This window comes from Ambystoma mexicanum, chromosome 3q (genome assembly GCF_040938575.1).
Source record: "Ambystoma mexicanum isolate Mex_15411 chromosome 3q, UKY_AmexF1_1, whole genome shotgun sequence".
In the NCBI taxonomy this organism is placed as follows: Eukaryota; Metazoa; Chordata; class Amphibia; order Caudata; family Ambystomatidae; genus Ambystoma; species Ambystoma mexicanum.
This window is the reverse complement of record NC_090926.1, coordinates 799,453,645-799,477,749: the sequence shown is the minus strand read 5'-3', so window position 1 is coordinate 799,477,749 and position 24,105 is coordinate 799,453,645. Positions and strand designations below refer to the sequence as shown.

The window sequence follows — 24,105 nt, the reverse complement described above, 5'->3', positions numbered from 1 at the left end:
CTGTCCCCTCCCAGGCCCTCTGCACGACACTGGCATCCCACTTCATTTCTAAAACTCAGGACATCCTGTCCTCACTCTCCTCCTAACACCTCCCGCCCTCTATTCCCTGCTCTTCCTCAGGCCCTTATGAAGCCACCCCTTCTCTCTCCTTCTCTGCCTTTCCCCTTATTTCTGCTGACGAGGTTTTGAGACAAGTCCGATCTATGAAAGTCTCATCTAAACAGGTCCACCCCTGTTCCTCCAAAACTATCAAGGATCACATCGACTCCTTGGCTCCTGCCCTGGCTGACTTCTGCAATCACTCCTTCGCCTCTGGAGTCTTCCCATCCCCCCTCAAGCACTCCCTTGTGCACCCCCTTCTTAAGAAACCTTCTTCCGACCCCTCCTGCCCAGCTAACTATTGCCCAATCTCTATCACTCCCTTCCTGGGCAAGATCCTGGAGAAACTGGCGATCTCCCAGCTTAATCTCCATGCTGAATCTGTTGGTAGTCTTCATGACCATCAGTCCGGCTTCAGGGCTGCCAGAAGCACGGAAACTGCTCTCCTGAACATCCGCGAGGACCTGCTCTCAAACCTTAACTCCAACACCCCTTGTGTTCTCATTTTGCTCGATCTCTCCTCTGCCTTTGACACTGTCAACCACACCATACTGCTCAACTGTCTCCGTGATAACCTGGGTATCACTGGTCAGGCTCTGGCGTGGCTGACCTTCTTCTCCGATCAACCCTCCCAGGTCCAACTGGGGTCCTTCCTCTCTGACATTGTTTTCTCTACCTGTGGTGTCCCCCAGGATCTAGCCTCTCTCCCTGGCTGTTCAACCAGTACTTGGCACTTCTTGCCCACCGCATCGCCGCTCTCTGCCCCAATTTTCAGTGCTATGCGGATGATACCCAGCTCATGTTCAGGCTACCCTCGGCCTCCTCTTCTCCTTCCCTCATCTCTGACTGTCTTTCTGCTATCCAGGAATTGTGTGCCGCCAACGAACTCTGCCTTAATGCCAGTAAGACTGAGATTCTACTCACTGGCACACCCACCCCCTCCTTCCCTGCAGCTCTCTGGCCGGCCTCTCTTGGCCCTCTTCCTGCTCCTACCTGCAAGGCTAAAAACCTTGGGGTCATCTTCGACTCCACACTCTCTTTCTCTCCTCACATATCTGACGTCTCTAAGAAGTCACACTACCAGCTTCACCTCCTCAGAGGTATCCTTCCTTTCCTCTCCCTCCCCCAGAAGCTCACTGTCTCTAGAGCCCTGGTTCGCTCGAAGCTGGACTACTGTAACAGCCTCTATCTAAATCTGCCTGCCTCTACTCTCCGCCCTTTGCAACTCATCCAGAACAGGACTGCGAGACTTGTCCTTGGCCTCAAGCCTAGGGACCGTATCTCTCCAGGACTGAAATCACTACACTGGCTCCCAGTGGCTGCGAGGATTAAGTTCAAAACCCTCTGCATTGTCCACAAGGCCTTCTGGGGTCTTGGGCCAAAATACCTTCAACTCTCTCTTCCTAAATATCTTCCTTCTCGAGCTCTTCGCTCATCCATCTCCAACTCCCTCAGTGTCAGCCGCTTCTCCAAGCAACGAGTTGGGGTAGATCTCTCTCTGCAGCAGGGGCCTCCCTCTGGAACAGCCTTCCTGATACTGATACTTGAGGAGAACCCCCTGATACTTGAGGAGAACCATCTCCGGTTCCAGAAGCACCTCAAAACCTTCCTCTTTGCCTCCGCTTTCTCTCCCTCTCTCCCCCTGCTAAAATCACTGAACCTGCACTGAATCTGCAACTTGGCCACTCACCGATCTCGGTCCTTGGCCCAGCCACTCGTCCTGCACTGCCTCCCTGCACTACGGGACTGTCTCTGTATCCTATAGCCCCTCCTCCCGGCACTTACCATGCACGTGCCACCAGCTGGCCCTATTATTTATCTTTTATTCTACTAACCCTGTACTGCACTTTTCCCTTCCCTTCTACCCTTGCACTTGCGCGATCTGAATGACACCTGGCCTAGTAGGTTCGTTGTCTGTCTCCCCTTGTCCCCCCCCCCTTGCCTTGTCGCGTCTTGAAACACTTGTGTATAGGCGCGTTACAAATGCCATATCATATCAAGTGTTTCCAGGCGCCTAGGTTAGCTGTGTGTTTACATTGCTGCTGGCCATTTGTCTTGGCATGGCCATCAACGCTATCCATTTTGTCTGCCAATCTGCTCCATAGCTATTGCCGCCACCCAGTGCTCCAGATAAGATTTGGCAGTGGGAGTATTTTACTCCCTATTTTTTAAAGTTAGGAGTAAAAATATTTTTTAGGGAGTAAAAGGTAAGTCCAATTCCCAATGGAGTATTTTTATAAGTGTGTAAAAGTGTTTTAACTGGAAAACGGAAATGTTTTTGTAATAATTATTCATTAATTATTATTATTAAGATACACGTTTACTTCTTTCGATCAGGCAGTTATAATAGTAGTTTCTTCCTGTGTTAGTACGTGCACTACTGGTCCAAACATATCCATAGAGTTGTGCGAGTGAAAACAGGGGCACACGGTTCTACGTGTCGGTTTCCTATTTTTTGGTGGCAGTATTTTTACTCCATGTTTACATTTTTTGCCTATTTTTAGGGAATAAAAGTGGCCGATACTCCCCTTTTATGTAGGGCTGCTGCCACCCAATCTATGGCTGACTTGATGCCTTGCATGGCACGCACTTACAGTCCGATTAACTTCATTGTGACCACCTTCAGATTCTCCATTTATGTAATGCAAACTGATAAGGCTGCAAAAGCTTCAGCAGAGCCTGGAATAGCCGGCCCACTAGACGGGAAAGTGCTACCTGTGCCCTGCCCTGTGTTTAGTACCGTTTCATCATGAATGTTGGGTGCACAGCTGTTTGCCACCGCGTGGGCTGCTGGTGTGGTTGCTGCTGAGTGAAGTATTGCAGGGGGAGGGACTAGTTAGCTGTGCAGGGGCCACACTGGATACAGGGGCCTAGGGGATGCAAGAGACTGCTATGTGGCGGACTGATAAGCAGAAATATCGGGCCCTGTGCCAAAAACGCACCAGATTCATGGCAGCTCTGGTTGAAGTTTATACAAGTCATGCTTTCCTCCCTGCAATGATGGTTGCAATGGAGAAGGGTGGCATGTTGGTGGTTGTATTGTCCCCAACAATGCATTCAGGACGCCATTCTTTTTGATGACCTTTTCCAGTGTGACAGCATTTTCAGGTGCATCTGTGCATATTACACTGTGGGTGGCTGAGGGAAAAGTTGGAATATGAGTGACATTCTTTAGCAGATTTCTGAACCCAATCTGGGCCATTATCAATGGTGTCAGTCACCTTTCCTCTTAATTCTTTCCTTAGTCATCCTTCTCCTTTCTTGGTAGACACAGATGTGGGTCATGCACTACTTGCCTGCACCAACAAGCTCACCAACATTTTCATTAGATATTAAAGGGTGAGGATGTGGTAAAACCCCCAGAAACATTGGGTCTAGTCACATTTTAGAAGTGACTCTCTGCAAAGAGCAGGAACTACAATGGAAAATCCACGCCGATTGTTTCCTCATTGTGTTCAGGACTCTGCATGGATCTCTGCCAGCACAGAATTCAGATGCTAGAGGAGAGGCAAGGATTTAATGTGTGTTAATAGTAGCCAGAGTCCATAGGGATCCATTGTAATTACTATGCCTTGGTTTTACAGAGCGGCATCAATTGATAATCTGCACTGTAGTGTGCATGCTTGCCTGGTGGGAGAACAATTTGCATTATCCTTCTGGAGCAAATGTAGCCACAGAAGCCCTGGGGTCTTTCCGGATTTCCATGACTACATCCGATTGAATTTGCCGAATGAGGAGAATTCAGACAGGTGGACCCCGGACACAAAAGCAGATGCAGTAGGGTATTTCTGCCAGATTCTCAGGCAGCATCGAACAATGCTGTCTGTGTATGTTACCGTGGTGCTATGGAGTATGCCTGTGACTCATCAACTATTTTACTGCCTGCTCCTGCTTGTGTCTCTGCCTTGCCCTGGCCAGTCACTTTTCCATTGTCAATGAGCCAACAGCCTCCTCCCAAGAAGACACTTGAGCTGCCAATGCTCAACAAAGATGGTCTCACATGACATTTGAGATCTTATTCCCCCAGAGTTGTCTATTGCAGTCACCCACTACATGCTTGCCAGGTGCAGTCACACCCATTTTGCATTTGAAGGGGCATTTCTCTTATCTGGCTAGCTTCTCAAAAAGCCCAGTGAGCTCAGCATCTGAATAACATATCCTGGTGCTGGTGGCTATCCCTCCTGCTCCCAGTGAACCTCTTTTGGGTCTTCAACATATTCGTGACCTTCAATGTCTCCTTTACTCGACGGATGACAACTGGTCCTGAACAAGTCAGAATTACTGTAATCTATAGCTTGGGGAGAAGAGGAAATTACATGTGCGCGGTGTATCACATGTTCAGAATGACATTAAACTTGAGTTACAAGTAGGACAAAAGACCATTATTTTCTTGATACTCAAACTCTAGATCAAACAAAGCTATGGCACCACCTTTCTCTTTACGAACTTTCAGGTTTGTCAACAATGTATTCTCTGAGTTATAGAGTCTTTCCAGTCTATAAACTCTACAAGATTTATTCATCAGAGTAGGCATCATCACGCTGTTGCCTCTATGGTTCGCTTGCTGCAAAGTCAATATCGAAGTCATTATTGTCAGTCTGTGGTTTCCTTTGGGATCTTCCGCTACCTTGTTTGTCACTCTTGTATTCTACACTGGGAATATCTGGACACAACTCACAACATGAAATTGTCTTTTTTTTATTATCAGTGGCAACATGCTGTTACGTTTGTAAAAGGTTCAGGCCATAGTTATTAATCTGTATTAACTATTTAGTAGTCCTGCAGTATTGCCATTTTGAGTATATGCAGTAATGGTAATATCATTTGCAGTATTTTCTCGCACTTTTATAAACATAATCGTAATGAAGTCCTTAATCCGGATAATATGAGATTCGCAAAGACATTTGCAGCATGAAGTTCACACAGAGCAATGCTTAGCAGAATTATTTATTTTATTCATTTATAGTGCTTCTTTGACGCTTTATGTACAATAATTACATATAAGGGCGGAACAGTAGTGAGGATATGATTTATATATACAAAACAGAAAAGATCCAGGAAGACACAAGCAACAAAAAGACCAAAAGAGAAATAAAGACAATATGATTGTACAAACTGCTGTAGGTTGAAATGAGCCGACACATAGTTATTGGCACAACATTGTGTACAAGGCACCCCACCCCCACAACAAACAAGCCGCTGGAAGAGAAAAACCGAACCAGCCACTTAAATAATAACTATGGCAACAGAGGTATCCGACAAACATTGCATAAATAAATAAATAAACTGTCTCCATGTACCCGACAAGCATTGCATAAATAAATAAACCAGTTAGTGGCTTAAAGAATATTTACTCAGCAACACTGGTCAAAACTATTATCCGCATAGTGAAGTAACTCAGCACCATTACCATGGAAGTGGTTTAAAGTGTAATTGATATATAGTTTGGAAAAGAAGCGGCATGAAATAAATAGCGCTGCTTTAAACTATAATTTTGGCCATTTTCTGAGCTTGCAGGGACGCACCATGGGCCCAAACAGGTCTCCGTTTGTACAGTGTCAGGGCCCACGGTGCGTCCCTGCAAGGCACGTCCACTCCCCGCAGCTCACTGCACCTCCCCTCCCATCTCAATGTCAGCACAGCACGAAACCATTTAGTGACTAATGGGCCACCATTAGCAGTTTCCTGCCGGCATTGTGATGGAAGGGGCTGGTTTTAGCTGCAGGGGGACCTAAAGTGTTTTTATTGGTGTGCTTATGCCCCCCCCCCCCCCAAGTGGCGCGAAAGTGGTCAGAGGGAGCCTCCGACTTCTGTAATGTCACGTAGTACTTTAGTACTACGTGACATTACAGTCGGAAGGGGCAGCGCCAGCACCTGACCTGTGGAACTTTCCCCATGTCAATGCGCCGCCCCACAAACTGGGGAATTCCATCCCCTCCAAGGACCGTGGCAATTGCACTCCTTGGGGCTATTGCGGCCCGGGCAGTTGCCCGCCTCGCCCGGGCCAAGAAACAGGCCTGGACTTGCCCCTCAGGCAGTGCAGGGCAATTGGCAAATAAATTAGCAACATTTGTTGCTTTATTACCTTTCCCCGGGTGGCGCCGTTGCCGCTGGCGGCAGCCAGGCCCATGGGCGCACATGCGGTGTGCCCTCCTCCAGGCTATTGGCGTGGACTGACACTGAAGTGTGGATCAATTGGGGCTGGCTGGTGTTGTTGGCCCTGGCCATTACAGAAAAGAGGAGCGATTGGGTCACTAAATCCTGAAGTTGTTCCCATCACAAGCACACACTGCCAAGCAGCAGCAGAATCAGCAAATACAAACAGTTGCCGCATCCTGCCCTCGCTGATTGGGCCTTGTTTCAGGAAATCCGGCAGTAACTACAGCCTGCCGAGGAAAGCACACTTCTTTCCTCCTGCTCCCGTCCTCGCAGGTGACGCCTATTGCTGCATAGGTGTTTTATTTATTTTAAAATGGTATTGCGGAGATGACTGGGCCAACCAAGAACGGCCTCTGGAGGCCACAAAGCTAGATACTTTTGTCAAGGCTCAAGTAGTCATGAAAAAGGAAGCGTGCACTGGTGGTGGACTCTCCTCAGCAGATCAAAAGGCTGGTTCTCGGAAGACCTGGGCAGAGTGTCACCGTCATCAGATCTCAGACAGTTGTAAGTTCCAGCAGGGTTGGATTGGTCCGTCCGTCTGTCGGCCATTCGGCCCGTGGCCAGGCCAAAATCACTTCGAGGGCGAGGCCCTGGGGGCCAGTACCACGCGTCAGCAGATTTGGAGGTTATTATGCCCCCCTAGTTCCCGCTCCCGAGCATATTGTTCGTCGTTCCCTTTATTTTAGTGCAAGAGTTTCATACATTTCACTGTTCGCTCAGACTTGTCTTATACTCTTTGTCGTTGTGCTTCTTTTGTTTGGAATAGCAATCACGCTAGTCTAACGAGATAAACAAACACCTACACGAAACGTGCCTTATGAATGATGGTGTGAAGGATGGATGCAGGCGCTGGACCAAACGCTGAGCGAAGTCTGCACAGCGGCTGGCTTGGGAAAGTGACTCAGCAACTATAGTGGAAACCGTCTCCGTGGACGGTTGGCCTGTCTTCCGTATAATGCAAATACCCAGACTTGCAGGATGTATGCTTCACTTTCTTTGTTCCATTGGGGACGACATGCTGTAGCATCAATGCATGGCCTTTAAAATACCCTTCACGGTGCAGATTCCGATCTCCTTTAACACAAACGCCTGGACATGGCCATGACTAGCTAACCCCACATTAATCAAAGCCAGGTGTCTAAATAATGGTTCAAGTGTTGGGGAATCACCTGCTCACACTTTCTGTTGTGTGACCAACCAGTGCGCAAAAGGTGTTTCAGAGCGTGGGGCTCTTAATGCCAACCATATCTGCATTTGATACACCAGCAGCTAAACACACCTTGGGGAGGCAGCTCCTTCTACATAGTCCATTTCTCTCCCAAGATTGGGACAATGTTCTTTACCATAATGGAGAATGTGAAAAAGCGCAGGGCTGCAGGGCTGGGGGGTGAGGGTGAAGGGCAAAGCGCACTACGCTTGGGGTACACTGGAGATGCTTCCCCTGATACCCGCAGTACTCCAAGTCCCTTGAAATGAAATTCGTCTATACAATGCACAATGTGCAAGGGCCGCTGTTATTCAAGCAGCATGCAACTAGTAATTTGCAAAAAGTAAACTTAACGAGTCCCAAGAAAAGGTTGCCTTCCACCCTTTAAGAATTTGATTGTTTTTGTTTTTATGTTGGGATGGTAGACATCGTTTTTGTTTGCGATCTTACAGTTTCATGGTGCTGTCGGGAGCTAAAATGAGTGATCACGAAGGAAACATTTAAGAATTTTGAGAGTTCACGAGCATGAGCGAAACAAAACCCAATACTCGAATTGCCATTTCTCTGCCACAGTAATGCTCTGCAGTGTGTTTCAATGTAAAGTCCACATTGTAATGTCATAATTTTAGAACGCCACCTCTCCAACATTAACATTGGGAGCTATGTTGAATTGTACATGCATGTCAACTCTCTGCATATGTTTAAAGTAGACTTTACCACTCACATGGAGTAGTGATATTGTTTACGTGTGTCCCTCCTAAATACATTTAACTTCCCGTGAAATATTTGATGCAATACATATGGCATAAATGCATGTATTTTAATGCTGAGATAGACGAGCTTGTACAGCTATTGGTGGGTATGTTGCTGGTGCTTGTTCTTGAAGGTTCGAGTAACACTGTTCAAGACCAGTTCATCACCTTTTAAGAGTGGCTAAATGTTTGAGGCCATACGAATGACATTAGTGTATATCTGCCATTGTCGATTCTCTGACCTGAGTCACAGCAGCAAAATGGTCATCGTTACTAAAAATGAAGAGCAAAAGCAGGCTAACATAACCAGGCCTGTTCGGGTTTGATCCTCTTATTGCTGTTTTCTGAGGTTCATGAAATTCAGCAGATGCCAGCATTGACAATTTTGTTAACTCATAGTCCCCACTCCCACAGCCCTTTATGTACTCTGTTTTGGGCCCTGCAGATTTTTTGGTTTTGGGCCTGGTGCTTTGGGGCACTTGGCATGTCGGTATTTGGACACGGTACCACCCCACACACCCATCCTTTTTTGGGGGGTTTCTATATTATTGGTTTCTATTTCCCCCTTTTCACGTTCTTTGGTGATCGTTTATGTTTTCGCTGTCCCCTTTTTGCCCGGTGTCGGGGAAGGGTTCAACGAATGATTAATTCATATGGGGGCTTTTTCTATACTGATGCAACCACTTTGTTTAGGCATGGGCTCCCACTTATACACAGTAGTTTGGTGTTTGGTTGGTGGAGGATTTCGTTTCTTTTCCACACGGTTTAGTATATTATCTCTTCAGTAGCTGCATCTTTTGGGCTGCTAATACGCCTTTATGAGTTAGTAATATATCATTTATCACATCCACAGAACTCCATTTCCCCTGGGGTCCTGACAAAGGCAGCATAATTGATGTTCGGCCGAAACGTCCTTTGCATCTCTCTGTCATCGAGTTATGCTACATGACTTAATAATGCAACTATGGACGTAGACCTGGGATGTGTGTTTTTTGGTCAGGCGTAATTTATTTCGCCATGTTTAATTAATTTTAGAACTTGTATTAGGTGACACTGCGTTATGGAGCATTTCTGTGACTTGTTAGCCAGATAGGGCTAGGAAGACAGCATGTGTGCCCGTTCTCCTCCATTTTAGAGAATTTTGGCTGTGTCACCTTTAGCTTTTATGAATTAACCACAAAAATGCTATTAGATGTATATATACATTCTCCACATTAATATATGTTTATATGTGGCTTGTTTTATTCTGTGAAACGTAGGACTTATGGCCTATGTAATAAAATTACAATTTTTTTATATTAAATGAAAAATCCAGTGCACTGTGTATTACATTCTGTGTGGTGATGTTAATAACCTACGGAGTGGGACCCAGTATGAGTTAAGACTGGGCCACTAAATTTGTCTTTGAATGGTTCATCCGGGGGACTCCCCAAAGTGTGTTGATCCTGTTACTCATGTGTCCCCTGTATGCTTTTGAGTATTTATCCCTTGTGCGGTAAGATTCCGACAGTTTGTTGCTGTTTGTAGGGATTCTAAGTTGTTGGCTTTTTCGCCTCTTTCCCTTCTTTGAGGTTTCACATTGGGTGTAGGTGGTGGGTGTGGGTTCATTGGTATTCATTATTTTTGATTCCTGGGTGTGGCTGTGTCCGTGGTACCTGGTTTGTGCTTGGGTGCCCTTTTTCCTTGGCCCCGAGGCTTTCTTTTCTAAACTGCTTTATACTGTACTGTGCCTTTTATTTTGGCATCACCTGTCCTTTTTCACTGGGGCAGGATGGCGGATACTGCTACGTTAAGTTTCACGGAGGATCAGATTACTGATATACTTAAAGGTCCTTCCTTTTTCGATCTAGGCAGTTCTGATACCAATGCCCCCCAAACAACATCGGGTGAGGACTTGCTTAAGCTTAAGAAAAAGTCTTTTCGTACCGAACTACACGGGCATTTCCTTCGGGAGTATTAGTGGTTAGGAATGAACCGTGTTTATTCCTGGAAGACGAAATTTATAAGACTAACTTTAGCTTTATTGCTACTAAGTGTAACCGAGATCTTATGTATCTTACTATATCTACGGCGCAACGCCTCACGAGTCACATACAAATCGAACTGGATGAGGCGGAGACCAAATTCCGTACCAGCACGGTCATTATCAATGCACAAGAAAAACTCAAGGAGGTCCAAAAATCATTCGAGGAGTTTAAAAACATTACCCTCACCAAAAAAATGAAAAAATTGGCCAAGGACATACAGGAGTTTAAGGTAGAGACCGTTTATCCATACCTGGCAGCTGACTTCCTTCAGATTAGAAACAGCAAGAATCAAATCGGAGGTCAGCCACGTAGACAGGGTTCAAGAGTTAGCTTTTCGAGCTTGGGTAGTAATTCATCCCAGGGCTCCAACCAAGGATACAATCCGGGGCCATACATGCAGGCAGTACCGCAGTATCCCCCCCTGGGCCCCCGCCACCAGGCTATAGACCTTTTTTAGGCAGAGGCCCTATGCAAGGTCAATTCTGGGGCCCCCAATACCCACCCCCTATGTGGTTCCCCCCCGGCACGCAGGTCCCGGCAACGCCGGAGGAGGTAACCCAGATTGATCCACAGCTTACCCTACCTATATTTAATCTGTCAGGAAAAACTCTTACGCAAGCACAGAAAAATGTCTTGGCCAAGGGACGCTCATTTGTCCCCACGACCAGTACTGATTGGTTTGTAGTAGAAACAGACATCAAAAAATTTCTGAGGAAAGTCAGATTGAAATCTTTCTTCAAAAATTTAGAACCACTGGAAAAATGTTCCGATACGGGACTAAAAGGCCCCTCCTCTTTCACACCTACTGATAACCAGGTGACGAAGGAGATCCTTACCTTTGAGAAATGTGTTCTCAAAGGGATCCGGGACCTAGAGCATAACAAACAGCAACTCAGATATAATCTGACCAATCTTGAAAGACAAGCCATCAAATCTTTATCTGAGGATTCTGAACTGGTTATCAAACTGCCGATAAGGGGGGTGGCATTTTTTAATCAACAACAATACCACACGATGGTTTCCAATTTATTGGATGATACGGTCAGCTATAAGAAAATCAAAAAGGACCCGCGTATGGATCTTAGTCAGGCCATACAGTCAGCCACGACTATGGCACTTGAACGGGGTTGGCTTTCCAAAGATGAGTTTGACTTTTTGAACCTCTCGGAAGGGCGCACCCCCACATTCTATGCTATCCCAAAGATACATAAGAACGTTGATAACCCCCCGGGGCGCCCCATTGTTGCGTGGTGTGGCTCGGTTCTTGAGCCTGTATGCAAATACATTGACAAATTTTTGCAGCCTCTTAGCCAGGAAACGAACACCTGCCTACGTGACAGTACCTCAGTGATTAGATTGGTGGAAGGGAGGCCATTCAACACAGAGGAAGAAATCCTTGTCACTTTAGATATATGTGCACTGTACACGAGTATCCCTCAACAGGAGGCAGACCAATGCATACGCGAAATCCTTACCACCGAAAGATCACCTCGTAACACTCCTGGTGAATTCATTTTGGAGTTACTCACGATGGCCCTGGAAAAGAACTATTTCCAATATAAAGATCAGTTCTTCCTGCAAACACATGGGACGGCTATGGGTGCGGCTTTTGCCCCCAGTTTAGCCATACTTTATATGGCCATTTTGTCCTCTCAGCAACTAATCCGTTCGTGGGCCATATCAAGCTATGGTGACGTTACATCGATGACATTCTCCTAATTTGGCAAGGTTCGGCTACGGCACTCCAGGAATTCTTTCTGTGGATTAACAGGCAACATACAGAGATCAAATTTACTATCAGTTCTAGCACTAAAGAGATCCAGTTTTTGGATCTCAGAATATACGCAAGGAATGGCAACCTAGAATGCTCATTATTCAGAAAACCCACGGATAGAAACACTTTACTTCATTTCTCGAGTTTCCATCCGAGGGGAGTAAAGGAGAATCTTCCGTACGGCCAATTTCTACGATTGCGCAGAAATTGCACGTCGATTACTGAGTATACTACTCATTGCGGACAACCTCAAAACACGTTTGGTGGCACGGGGTTACCCCAGTAAACTGGTCACCAAGGCGGCAAAAAGAGCGAGATTCACCCCTAGGGAATGTCTCCTCACTCCCAAAGTACCAACCACGGAAGAAAAACTGGTCTGTGTGTTGCCTTACACTATGCATACTTATGCAGTTAAGAAGTCGATCAAGACATTTTGGCCTTTGGTTAAATTGGAATTGAGCGATGAACCAATGCCACTATTTGCGATGCCCAGACAGAAAAACCTGAGGGACCTGTTTGTACATTCGAAACCTCAGATTTTGAGAAACATAACTACTGGTTGGGACCTCCGTCCGTTGGTTGGACATTTCCCATGTGGAGGCTGTTCAGTCTGCAAATACACCAAGAGAATCAAAGAATTCCAGGTGAGAGGCAGGAAATGGGACATTCGTGCCATGACCAATTGCAAAACTCCTAATGCGATATACTGTATTCAGTGCCCATGTGGCCTTAAGTATGTCGGTCAGACCTCGAGACCTACCCACATACGGATTGTGGAACATAGATCCCGCATTAGGTGTAAGAACATCAATGCGCCATTAGTATCTCACTATACGGAACATGGCCACTCCCCCCGAAGATCTATATTGGTGGATCTTGGAAGCACTTCCAAGACAAAATATCTCAGCACGCAGACTGAACCTGGCCGAGGCCAGGTGGATACATCGGCTTGACACTATTGAACAGGGTTTAAATGAAAGTAACCCCCTACGGTGGTGACACTCCCCTATTCCCCACTTCAGACAGGTTACTTCTCTTCCTTCCATGACTAATGTGCGCCCTAGCCACTGAACACAATCTGTTGGTCTTGGGTGCTGCCCCTCTCGGAGTGTTATTTTGCTCTAGGCCCCGTTAGTTATTGTCTTGGTCCCCCTCACCCCAATTTTATATCTATATATTTTTTCAAAAATTCAGCTGTCTGTGGGTTCCAAACAGACTGATTAGTATCTATTTTTGTGTCTATTGCTAGCAACGACATCAGGCACTGGACCACAACACCAGCTTATTTAGTACCTCATTATCAGTATTTACATTTATTATTTGACCGAAGGTGGGGCCCGTTATGGGGCTCAATTATACCTTTGTGAGTGGGCACGTATTGGCTTGCACGTGACCCCTTCAGTAATGTTCCATCAGTCTTTCCATGGCGGCTGTTTTCATTTTTCAGTCCCATTTCTTTATCTTAACATGGGCGGCCTACGCGGACATCGGGCTTTAGGAAGCCGTGAGTCCGTTTTCTGTGTCTGCTGTTTCCATTTCATGGGACACTTCCTTCACCTCTCCGGCAGCGGACTGCGCGGATTTAGGAAGGGTTACGGCGCGGTATACAGGCCTGACAGCCCTGCTACATCGGCGCCACCAATGCAGCGCTCATGAGAGACGGACAGGTAGGAGTTTCACTTCCAGGCTATACTGTGAGATTGGTCTAAGTCTATTTATGGTACACAAGGCGGGCGATTTGGTATAACGTGCACCACCTTGCAACCTATGCAGGACACTCTTTATGCACTCCCATTCGAGGAGGGCCATTTACTGCCAGCCTCTCTGGGTTGTAGACTCTACACCTTTGTTTTAACGGCTGGTCCGCTTTGTTCCTTTTTCTTTCCCTTTCTTTCTCCAGTTTTGGAGCGGTGCTGTGAGGACGCTTTATTTTACAACTGTCCCTCTTCTCCAAAGTTCGATTATTCCGGTCTTGTTGACCACTGCGACCGCCGGTTGAGGGACATTTACTCAGGATTCCCACGATGTGTCATCGAGTTATGCTACATGACTTAATAATGCAAATATGGATGTAGACCTGGGATGTGTGTTTTTTGGTCAGGCGTAATTTATTTCGCCATGTTTAATTAATTTTAGAACTTGTATTAGGTGACACTGCTTTATGGAGCATTTCTGTGACTTGTTAGCCAGATAGGGCCAGGAAGACAGCATGTGTGCCCGTTCTCCTCCATTTTAGAGAATTTTGGCTGTGTCACCTTTAGCTTTTATGAATTAACCACAAAAATGCTATTAGATGTATATATACATTCTCCACATTAATATATGTTTGTATGTGGCTTGTTTTATTCTGTGAAACGTAGGACTCATGGCCTATGTAATAAAATTACAATTTCTTTATATTAAATGAAAAATCCAGTGCACTGTGTATTACATTCTGTGTGGTGATGTTAATAACCTACGGAGTGGGACCCAGTATGAGTTAAGACTGGGCCACTAAATTTGTCTTTGAATGGTTCATCCGGGGGACTCCCCAAAGTGTGTTGATCCTGTTACTCATTTGTCCCCTGTATGCTTTTGAGTATTTATGCCTTGTGCGGTAAAACTGCCCATGACACATGCATGAGATCACAGGTCGGGGGGGCGCCAACGATGCTTCCCGCCTGAGGTGCAATCTGTTGTAAGACCAGCCCTGGATGCCAGTCCTGGCTCCAACATGCTTCTCTCCAGGCCGTTCCATCTCCTGCTCGCACACAGGTCTCTGCTCTCCAAGATATGCAGCCCCACCGCTTATAGTCCCTAGGAGAAAAGAAAGTCCAATGGCCTGACCTCTAATGAACCTATTTGTGGGACATGCCCGACTTCCCCAATAGTGTTCATTCACAGACTTCTTCTTCATCTCAGTGCCAGAGTGGTGAAAATACCTATTGGTGTTCACTACTCCTAGTCACCTCTTCCTAGTCTCAGTACTGTAACAGTTCAAATGAGGGAAAATGAGGGGAGATGTCTTACAGTAGCCCATAAAGGACAGGGGAGGGTCAGAGGGAAAAAGAGGATACCATGTCTCACCCTTAAACCTTCTCTTCCTCACCCTCTTCCTGGTGCTTCGAAATTGGTAATGTCTCCTGGCATTTCCTTGGTCAGTGGGATAGTGGTAACAATACCCCATAAATGTCTCTGGGATAGAGAATTCCCCTAGATTGGAAGTGCGGAATACTGCGTCTCAACTGAAGACATCTTATCCCCAATCTCAAAGGACCCTCCATCCAGGTGATCCTCCCTCACTTCTCCATCCCCTGGGTCAGGATCCAAAAGCAATGGCCTTTCCCTGGCCACCTGAGAAGAGTACCCAAGGGTAGTAGATGTGAGGACACCATCAGGTTTTTCACAGGAGTCTCACATGACAGCACGCCATCAAGGATTCTGGCACTTTGGAAGTTTCATCATCCAAAGAGGATGAATACTGTGTCTCTCCTTGCAGAGCGAGAGAAAGATGGTGCATGAACAAGGGAGTGTGGTTTTAGGGCTGAGACAGTTGGCTTGGTTTGGCCAGCGGGGGAAGAAATCAGGTGCAAGAAAGTCCAGACTAGAAAGAAAAGGACATCAGGGGGCAGCAGCAGCAAGCCTCTACCAAAAGAACAAGAAAACATACTGGCCCTAGACCTTAATTGGATAGCATCGCCATACTTGGCAAGGGGAACGTTACTCTGGGGCAGAAGCAAATGTATGGAATGCAGGCCCCAGCAGGCCCCCGTGACACCAGGAAATCCCACAGCCACCATGGAGACACCATCTAAAATCACAACCCTCTAGAATGGGCATTGCATATTCAGCTCTACGGAACAAAACGAGCCCAGCAGATCCAGCAGGCAAAACCGAAGAAGCACTGCAGCTGCTGCAGCCTAACCCCTCCCTTTCCTCTTCTCTTTGGTCAGCCTGGAAAAAAAAACCTGGAAAACCCACCTGAGTAGATCATGCCAGCCCAGGAAAATCAAGAACCATTGTGTTAATTGTTCTTACAAATATACAGACACCATTAAAGGTGCATCTACCTGTTGAAGTAGCAATACAAAGCAAATCATTTTGTAATAGGTTGTGGGTTCCAAACTAGTTTATTTCCGTCTTATTGGGGCTGCAGGCAGGTCTCTTCGTATTACGTACCCCTCCTTAACGTATTCAATGGTGGTGATCACAAGGGTGAGATCTGTGTCTTCATGCCTCTCCTGCGGGGAAACTCAAGTGGACATCTACAATGACAGATCGCCACAATAGCCTGCCCATGCTCTGATTGCATTATAGTGTATTCTGGTACCCTCCAATGTTATCTGACAGCTAATGAATATCAATGATGAACATACAGACTAATGCTACCACAGTGGCTCTGGTGAGAGGCAGAAAGTACTGTAGGGTCAGCATGAGTTCATACCTTTCCATCATTCAAATTTCACAAGGTGGGTATCAAGCCAAAATCATAATGCACACTTCTATCCGGCCTTAATCTCACGCGATGTAAAAAGTGTCTCCAAAATCTCTCTCCTGGTAAGTCTTTCTAGACATCATTGGGGCCTCATTACAAGGGCGGTGGTAACCCAACGGTGCTACCGGCGGGTTGTCGCCGACCTCATAACACTGTTCCACCGCCTGAGATCCCAGTGCCACTGGGACATTTCAACTCCCAGCGGCACGGGATGTCAGGCGGCAGAAACTGTAAGTCCCCATTCCTGTGGAGTCTGATAGGACTCCACAGGAACAGGGACACGGAAGCACCGGCACCGTTGCTAATGGCGCAGGTGTTTATGTGAAAACCATCCCTGCAGGGGCCGGTGCTCCCGGCAGGTCAGACCTGCCGGCAGCACCGGCCCCAGCAGATATTCTCAAAGTCTGGCGGTTGGGAAAGTGTGCCAGTACGTTGCTACCAGCACCCCTATTTCCGGACCGCCAGACTTGGAATGAGGCAGATTGTCCATCAAACATATCACCTGTCATGCCCGTCCATTGCATCAACTAACTAAACCCATATAATCATCCAATATCTTACCTTCCCATAGTCAATCGCAGGAATGCAGCGATCTATAAGTGTCCTCTCTTCCCGGATCTGCCTGTAACCATCTGTCATGTTCATAAGCAGGTCATTTGCGGGCGTCCCAAGCTGTTCTATGAAGAAGATGTTAATGAGCTGTCAGACACACAAAGTCAGAAGTATCAGATATTCAACAACAGTAAAGCAAGAAACAAATATGGTTTCCCAGAGCCTCTAATAAGAGGAGCTCAGACATGTCAAGTGACATGCTTAGAACGAAGCATCAAGCAGCTGTGCAATAATAACAGTGAACAAGAGGGAATGTAGTTGAAGATCCAGCTCACCTTTGATGAGCACAATATTCTCACAATCCCACAATATAATTGAACAATCAAGTCCACATTATAAGGAAAACAACGTGTTTATTGGTAATCCTCTTCAAGCCTTACTCGCATGACACAATTACAATTCAGACTTTCCCACTGTCTGACATACTCTGATCTGCACAATTTGAGTGATTGCTGACAGACTGCCTTTGCTGAATTGCGGCCTGCCCGGAATGGGCGCATGCACTTAACGGACATATGGAAGGAGGGACAAGGAAGTGGAATGTTAGGGGTCACAGGTAAGGTGGAGGACCGGGGGTGACTTATGGATGTGGAGGGAGGGTTAAGGATGTGGGAGGGGGGAGATGGAGAAAGGGGGTGAGAGGCAATAAATGTGGCGAGGTGGGCATGTGTGAGAATAGGGGCTGCATTAGAGGAGGGCTGGGAGAGGGTGCAAAGAGAAATGTTTCCCTGCAGTACTAAGACCAGCCAGCCGGGGAACGTAGTCTTCTGCAAAACCGGCCTGCGGGAAAACAATATACATCTGCATACACTTGCCTACACGTAGGGAGCGACTGGATATCTTTTCTCATAGTGGACCTTTCCACCCAGGCAGTCTTTGCTCGCTGTAATGCATTCATTGGTTCTCTAGAAACTTGTCATTTCTTAGATTGCACTTATTGGTCACCTTGGAAACTGTGATTTCTACCATGCTACTGCCAATCCTGCTCCTCCTCCTTACTGTCCCATCCCTTAGGCTCACCACCTCTCTTACCTCCACTCTCCTGGCCCTGGCCCTGGCTCCTCTTCTCCAGTCTCTACATACCCATTATTCACTTACCTGCTAAACAACATCTGTTGATGGTAGGGACCAGCAAGAGAGAGATAGGAACAACCGTTTGCTAGAAAGAACAGGCAGATTTCTGGCAGGCCCAGTTGGGCCTAAATGGAACTAGAAGGCGAGAAGAGGAAAAAGCTGGGGTCAAGGAGATTACCACCTCGTTGGAGAGGCTGGAAAAAGGAAATCATGAGTAATCCCAGACAGACCAAAAGGGACCCTTCTCTATCTCTTCCTGTTGACTAGGTTTACAGGCCCGCCTACTCTCAAGATGTTACGATAGAATGGGTCATGAGCTGTCGAACCCCGGAAAGCCTGCATCTAGTTTAGACCAAGGAGAGGAATGGTTGGGGTCCCGATTAAACCCTCACAAAGGAACTGTATGAACTGGAATCTTTACTTTGAAGGATGGGAAAGCACAATTATTCACACAAGAGACATTGGTCAATGGGAGGTTTCTAAGGTGGAATGGACCTGACCCCCATTGAGGAGAAAACCATCCTGGCCTTTGTTTTGTTGGGAAGATCTTGTAACAATTCCCTAATAATGATACTAGCAATAACAAACATCAGACAAGCAAGCCAGCATCTTCGAAACATTCCAGTCTACAAACTAACATTCACACAAAAACACACATTTAATCACTGGCCAGCCAGTGCATGGTACACCCTACCATTTCAATTTCAAATCCACACAGCACCCACTATCGCCACTTTCAGAAAAAGCTTCAAAAGATACCCGTTGACCTACACATAACCCCACCCCTCAATGTCCCATGGTACCAACTTAATCTTTGTATACTATCTTGAAAACATTTTGTAACTTCTGTTTCACCTTCCACGTATTCAACCTTTGAACCTTGTAAAACGGTCCGAGACCGTCTGGGTAGGGAGAGCGCTAAACAAAAATGCTACTAAATAAATACAAAATAATAAATAAATGTAGTAAATCCTTATGCCCTTTTTTGCGGTCCTTCTTTTACGAAGATGTAACCCTGTGACACTTGTTATTTAAAGTGTACCTATGCCTACAGAGCTTAATTAGTAGTATTCTAGTTACGGAAATGAATTAACTCATTTTCATCTGCTGATAGGGGAATGTGTACAGTGTGATACATGCTCAGAGTGTGTGTCATGGGTGAACATGGCAATGTGTGCATGAAAAGTGTTCCCTGGATGTTGGTGGGAAGGGTTGGTGCTGTGCGTCATCTGAGCTACTGCCCAAATGAAGAGACAGAACCCATAATATACATTTCAGATGATAGGATATTGCTTGCCCCAGCTCCGATGTGAATGAAACATGTGTTTGTGTGGTGGGGGAGGCAGGAATTCAGTGGCTTTGATGGTAAAACATGTGTTTGTTTACCACAACTCACTCTGTGGAAAATTTGGAGATGAGGTATAACGTTACATGGGCTTGTATCCAACACAGGGTATTGTAGTAATACATCTTCTATTGTTGCAATTAGTCCCATGTGGTTAACCTTTGGATTTTGTATCTAATCTACTACTTGGGGATCAAAAGACAGAGGGATGTCTTTAGTGAACAAAACTGTTGCAGGGGCCCTATTCTTTTTCAGTGCTCAAAGTCTTGAGCCCAGGTAGTGCTCTGAATGCCCTTAATATTAACCAAAGGGGTTCACAATTACAAGATATAGTTTGAAAAATACCAGAGGGTATAGATCTCCAAGTTGTCAGACTGTAAAGAGGCCTCTGCGTGGGAAAAGTTCCACAGTGACAACCTCTCTATCAGCATTAACCTCAGGATCTAACACACCATTTAGATGATCCCTCATTGGGACAGGAACCTCATCCCACCATGCACGCATAGCCATCACAACACAATGCAACAAAGCCCTTACTTACACAGCATATGGGGGACAGGGCTGTCAGGGGACATTCCTTGATTCAGCATTAACTCCTATACCACTACATCATTACTTACGTGACAAGGCGCCCATCTGCAGTCTTCGCAGGCCCATGTGATAGTTCCAGTTTTGCAGTGCTCTATCTTGCTTTGGAAGGGCACAGCAAGCCTTTTCCTCGTCCCTCTCCCTGCCATTTTCCTCATCCTTACCGGGAGACTGATGCAAACTGGTGAGAGGAGGAGTGTCTGTGATCAGCTCGGCAAGCTGCATGAGAAGGGGAGAAACAGGAATATAATACATCTCACATACTACCTTGAGTACAGGGACTAGTGTGGGTGGCATCCCAACCATGGTGGCAGTAAGCTTGTGTGAGAGAATCCAAACACCCAAAGTTCAGGATCTAGTCTGAGATTCACAACCGCAAGCACAGGATACAGTGTGAGAGTTTGAACAGTCACTACAGCATGATCCATAGTGTTAGAGGAAAACCTTCTCTGGAAAAATATTGTTCACAGTTTGAAAGGATTGCAGCACACAAGAAACATAGTCCATTATAAGAAAGTGGCACCCTTCTGGGCACATGGTCCCCAGAGAATCAGTGCCCATGGGCGCACGGTCCATTATGACAAGAAAAGAAGACCAGTGCCCTAGTACAATCCTTGCTCAGATTGCTGGTTATGGAGGGAAACATAGTGGAACTTCCTGGGAAATTATAACTGTTTATAAAAGGACAGGACACATCGTTTTCCACTCAGTTTACAAAGACAAAGAGCTTGCATCAGAACCCCTCAGATGGTATGCTCTGTCAGGATGGCAAAATCCCAGGGACCACCCAATGTTTGGTAATTGCTTTCCATCTTGTCACCCTATAATATTAGCATGATCTCTGGCTGGTGATCCCACACACAGATCTGCCCCTTGTCTCATAACGACTTCACAGCAATACACTGCCTGAAAGGTGATCCAACATAAGTGCTCATTATTTTTCTGGGGACCTCAACCCAAAGTGCACGCTATTTAAGCCTTTTCCCAAGAGAATCTCCCCCGAGTTTGCTGACAACACCAAGGTTGTCTGTGGAGTATGTGGGGCTCCCACACTAGGGTCCTCTTCATGGCTACCATCCCAAGGTCCACGACATATGAAGTGATCCCCATCCCAAGGTCTGATGTCTGTCTGCCAGCCTCTTCCCTTAACCGAATGGTGTGCTGTGTGGGTAGGGGAACTCTAGATTTCTAAAGTGTTTGTTTAGAGACCCCATTCAAGCTGTTCTGTTTCTGGGTCACTCAAAACATTAGCCCTTGTCTTGATGCCACAGAGACTGACAAATGATGAAGTGTTTTGAGCACGTCATGCGTTGCCTTCGTATTCACAGTTTGCAGTTACCACAGTAAAGAGTTTCAAATACAACCCTACTAGCCTGAGTGTGGCCTCTGGCAGCAGCTTCCCGTTTCAGCTCCTGGAGACTTCCCAAGATACTGTGTGGCAGAATCGGTCCAAAAGCATCAACATGTGGAACCTTTAGCTCTGAAATCAGCAAAGGGAGCAAACAATAACTTAGATAAGAAATCCAAGCTTGCAGTACAAGTAGAAAATGAATATTAGGAGGGAGACAGTCATAAAGGGAGCTCACTGTGTGGATGGAGAAGAAAATTGTTCATGGTTAAAGGGACTGAACATAATGCATCAAAGAAGTCCTTCAAACAGAAGTGCATTTTGCCACGGATTAAGGAGTATATTATGTTGAAGATCAAGGGTTCACTTTTCTGTACATCAGATGAAATACACACCAGATCACACATACATTCTGTCGCACATCAAAAATAGATTTTGTGACAGTTCAGGAGTAGATTCTGCAGAACATAAGAATCTGAGACAGATCAGTGGTAAACTCTACCACACAACAGTGTTCAGATTCGATCAGAGATAATGGATAAAGTGAAGCAAATCGGGGTAAATTCAAATACAGAACAGGTTGGGAATTTAAGACAGATCAGGATAGAAGATGCCAGCATCTCTAGCCCACCTCCAGTAGTCTTGGGCAGGGCACATCAGCTTGTAGGGATCATGCAATACAGCTTTTCTTCCCTGGTTTACACTAGGGGCCTGGCACTTCATTGTTGTTCACTGGATTGTGTTAAACCCTCCCTCACACGCCCCCAGTTTTCTAATCCACCGTTTACACAGTGCTCTAGGTACCTGAAGGTTAATAGAAATTAAGTGAATTAGGAGTAGAATATCGGAATTATTAGGGTGAGAATCTGATAAATATTAAGATAAATAGTCTGCTGTAGAGGAGAGGTTGATCTGCTGCAGATTGTTTATTTTCATGGGCCAGATTACAGGTCGATTCTGCTGTAGAGGAGGAGTGGAACATGACATAGACCAGGAGGCGATGTCAGTGGCAAATACCTACAGATTTCAAGGTAGATCGGATTGTAGATTTTACAATTTCCTCCAATCCTAGGTGATCATTACCAAGGATTGTATTATGTGTTAAGCTGGAAATAGGTATTTGCTAATTGGTGGAGGGTTGGAACAAGTCCTTGGCAGTCAGTGGGAACGTATGAGACTTTGCCCTGCGCTTTTTGCAGAAGCAAATTGACCTTCAACTAGGCATGTCTCCTAATGGCCATCCCCCACACCCAGGTCTCTGGCAGCAGTGCCCATGCGATGGAGGACCCTTTCTAGCAACCCCTGCTTGGCATTGGCTAAGCCTGCTATGACCCACCCCTGATTCTCCAGTAGAAGGCCTATCAGAAACTCTATAATGTCGTTCTATGATTTACTGTTGTATCTGGAAAAGATTGCATCTGCATATCATTTGGCACACCTTGTTACTGACTGTATCAATATTGATCCTCCTTACCCCCATTAACGGTACAAGGATTAGGTTTATGAGTGGTAAGTTTGCAGAATTTTGGTAGGTGTGCAAAAGCTTTAGGTGGTCCTCCGACGGGGTGGGTTGTTGGTGCTGTGAAGATGCTCACAGTTGAGCTGTTTGTGTCAGGCGTGGCAGGCCTGAGGTCCTAGGGTGCAGACCAGGGCGGAAGGTGTTAGTGCACTGATGGTTAAGTGGGTTAGCATGTTGTATTCTTTGTTTTCGAGCAAGGCTTTGTGCTTAGGCGTGGCAGGCCTAAGGTCCTGAGGGGCAGCTTAGAACATGTGGTTGTTCTGTTTTTTATTTTTGTCTCCTGTTGTTAGTTGATGTTAAGGGAGACATATTTGCCCTTTTTCCACGTCAGTGGGCAGTTTTTTTTTCCTGCCTGGTTTGTGTAAAGAGGGAGTGGAGTAGTAGGACGGTTTTGGACAAAACCTGATATGCTTCTGGTATCAATTTCACTGTTGAACACACTTGTTCATCAATTTTGCTAAACATTGCCCAACAACTGGGATTCTGGCACTAAAGGCCTATAACTTGTCTTATATCGCCTTCATTTTTTGTGCAGTCTCTCAAAATCATTCAGAGGTGATCTAGTATCTTCCTTGTTTCTTTTGCCTCAAAGTAGTACATTAGAAGGTGACAAATTTGCACTGCCTTGTTCAAATTTCCTTTTGGTCCTACTGTGGGCATTAGGGAAATTTGAATACTGGGCATCTTCAGTTTAGGGAAGCACAGTTTGTATATTTGTAGCACACTGTTCCGGGGATGGATAGTTACTGTGAATACGTGCACTATGTAAGGTAAGATTCTCTAGTTGCAAGACATTCATTCTGTGCCTGTTCTTAAACCTGGGGTAATGGTGGTGCAGGTGGCAAGAGGAGCCCTATTAATCTCGGGCAGCTCCCCAGGACAGATTTCCACTCCCATTCATCTCAGACATGTCTTGAATCAAGCAGGTAGTTGTCTCACAAGATGGCTGTCTTTCAGTCACTGCTCTCTGCCTCTTGTCGCCAATCTCTCCTGACTCTTGTAAGCATCATGAGATGGCAAGCTCAGCAACCCATGTGACAAGGAGGCAGAGCCTCTGTGTGCCCACCATTTTCACTCTTTATGGAGCAGTCTACAGGGAAAGTGGACCTCATAGATATTTGCCGGTG

At 46.0% G+C, this 24,105-nt stretch overlaps 1 protein-coding gene across 2 annotated transcripts in view; it reads right to left on the bottom strand.

Moving 5' to 3' along the window:
* MYCBPAP (MYCBP associated protein) overlaps positions 1-24,105 on the bottom strand; it is a 1,263,051-nt gene that overhangs the window by 994,403 nt on the left and 244,543 nt on the right. Inside the window, exons 4-6 of one of the 2 annotated variants that reach the window (XM_069654887.1) lie at positions 21,485-21,591; positions 20,144-20,330; positions 17,054-17,169 (exon numbers count right to left, since the gene is read on the bottom strand). In XM_069654887.1, coding sequence (XP_069510988.1) covers positions 17,054-17,169; positions 20,144-20,330; positions 21,485-21,591 — 410 coding nt within the window. Of the gene's footprint in view, positions 1-17,053; positions 17,170-20,143; positions 20,331-21,484; positions 21,592-24,105 lie in introns of those variants that run through there. The other variant, XM_069654888.1, reaches the window with a different exon arrangement.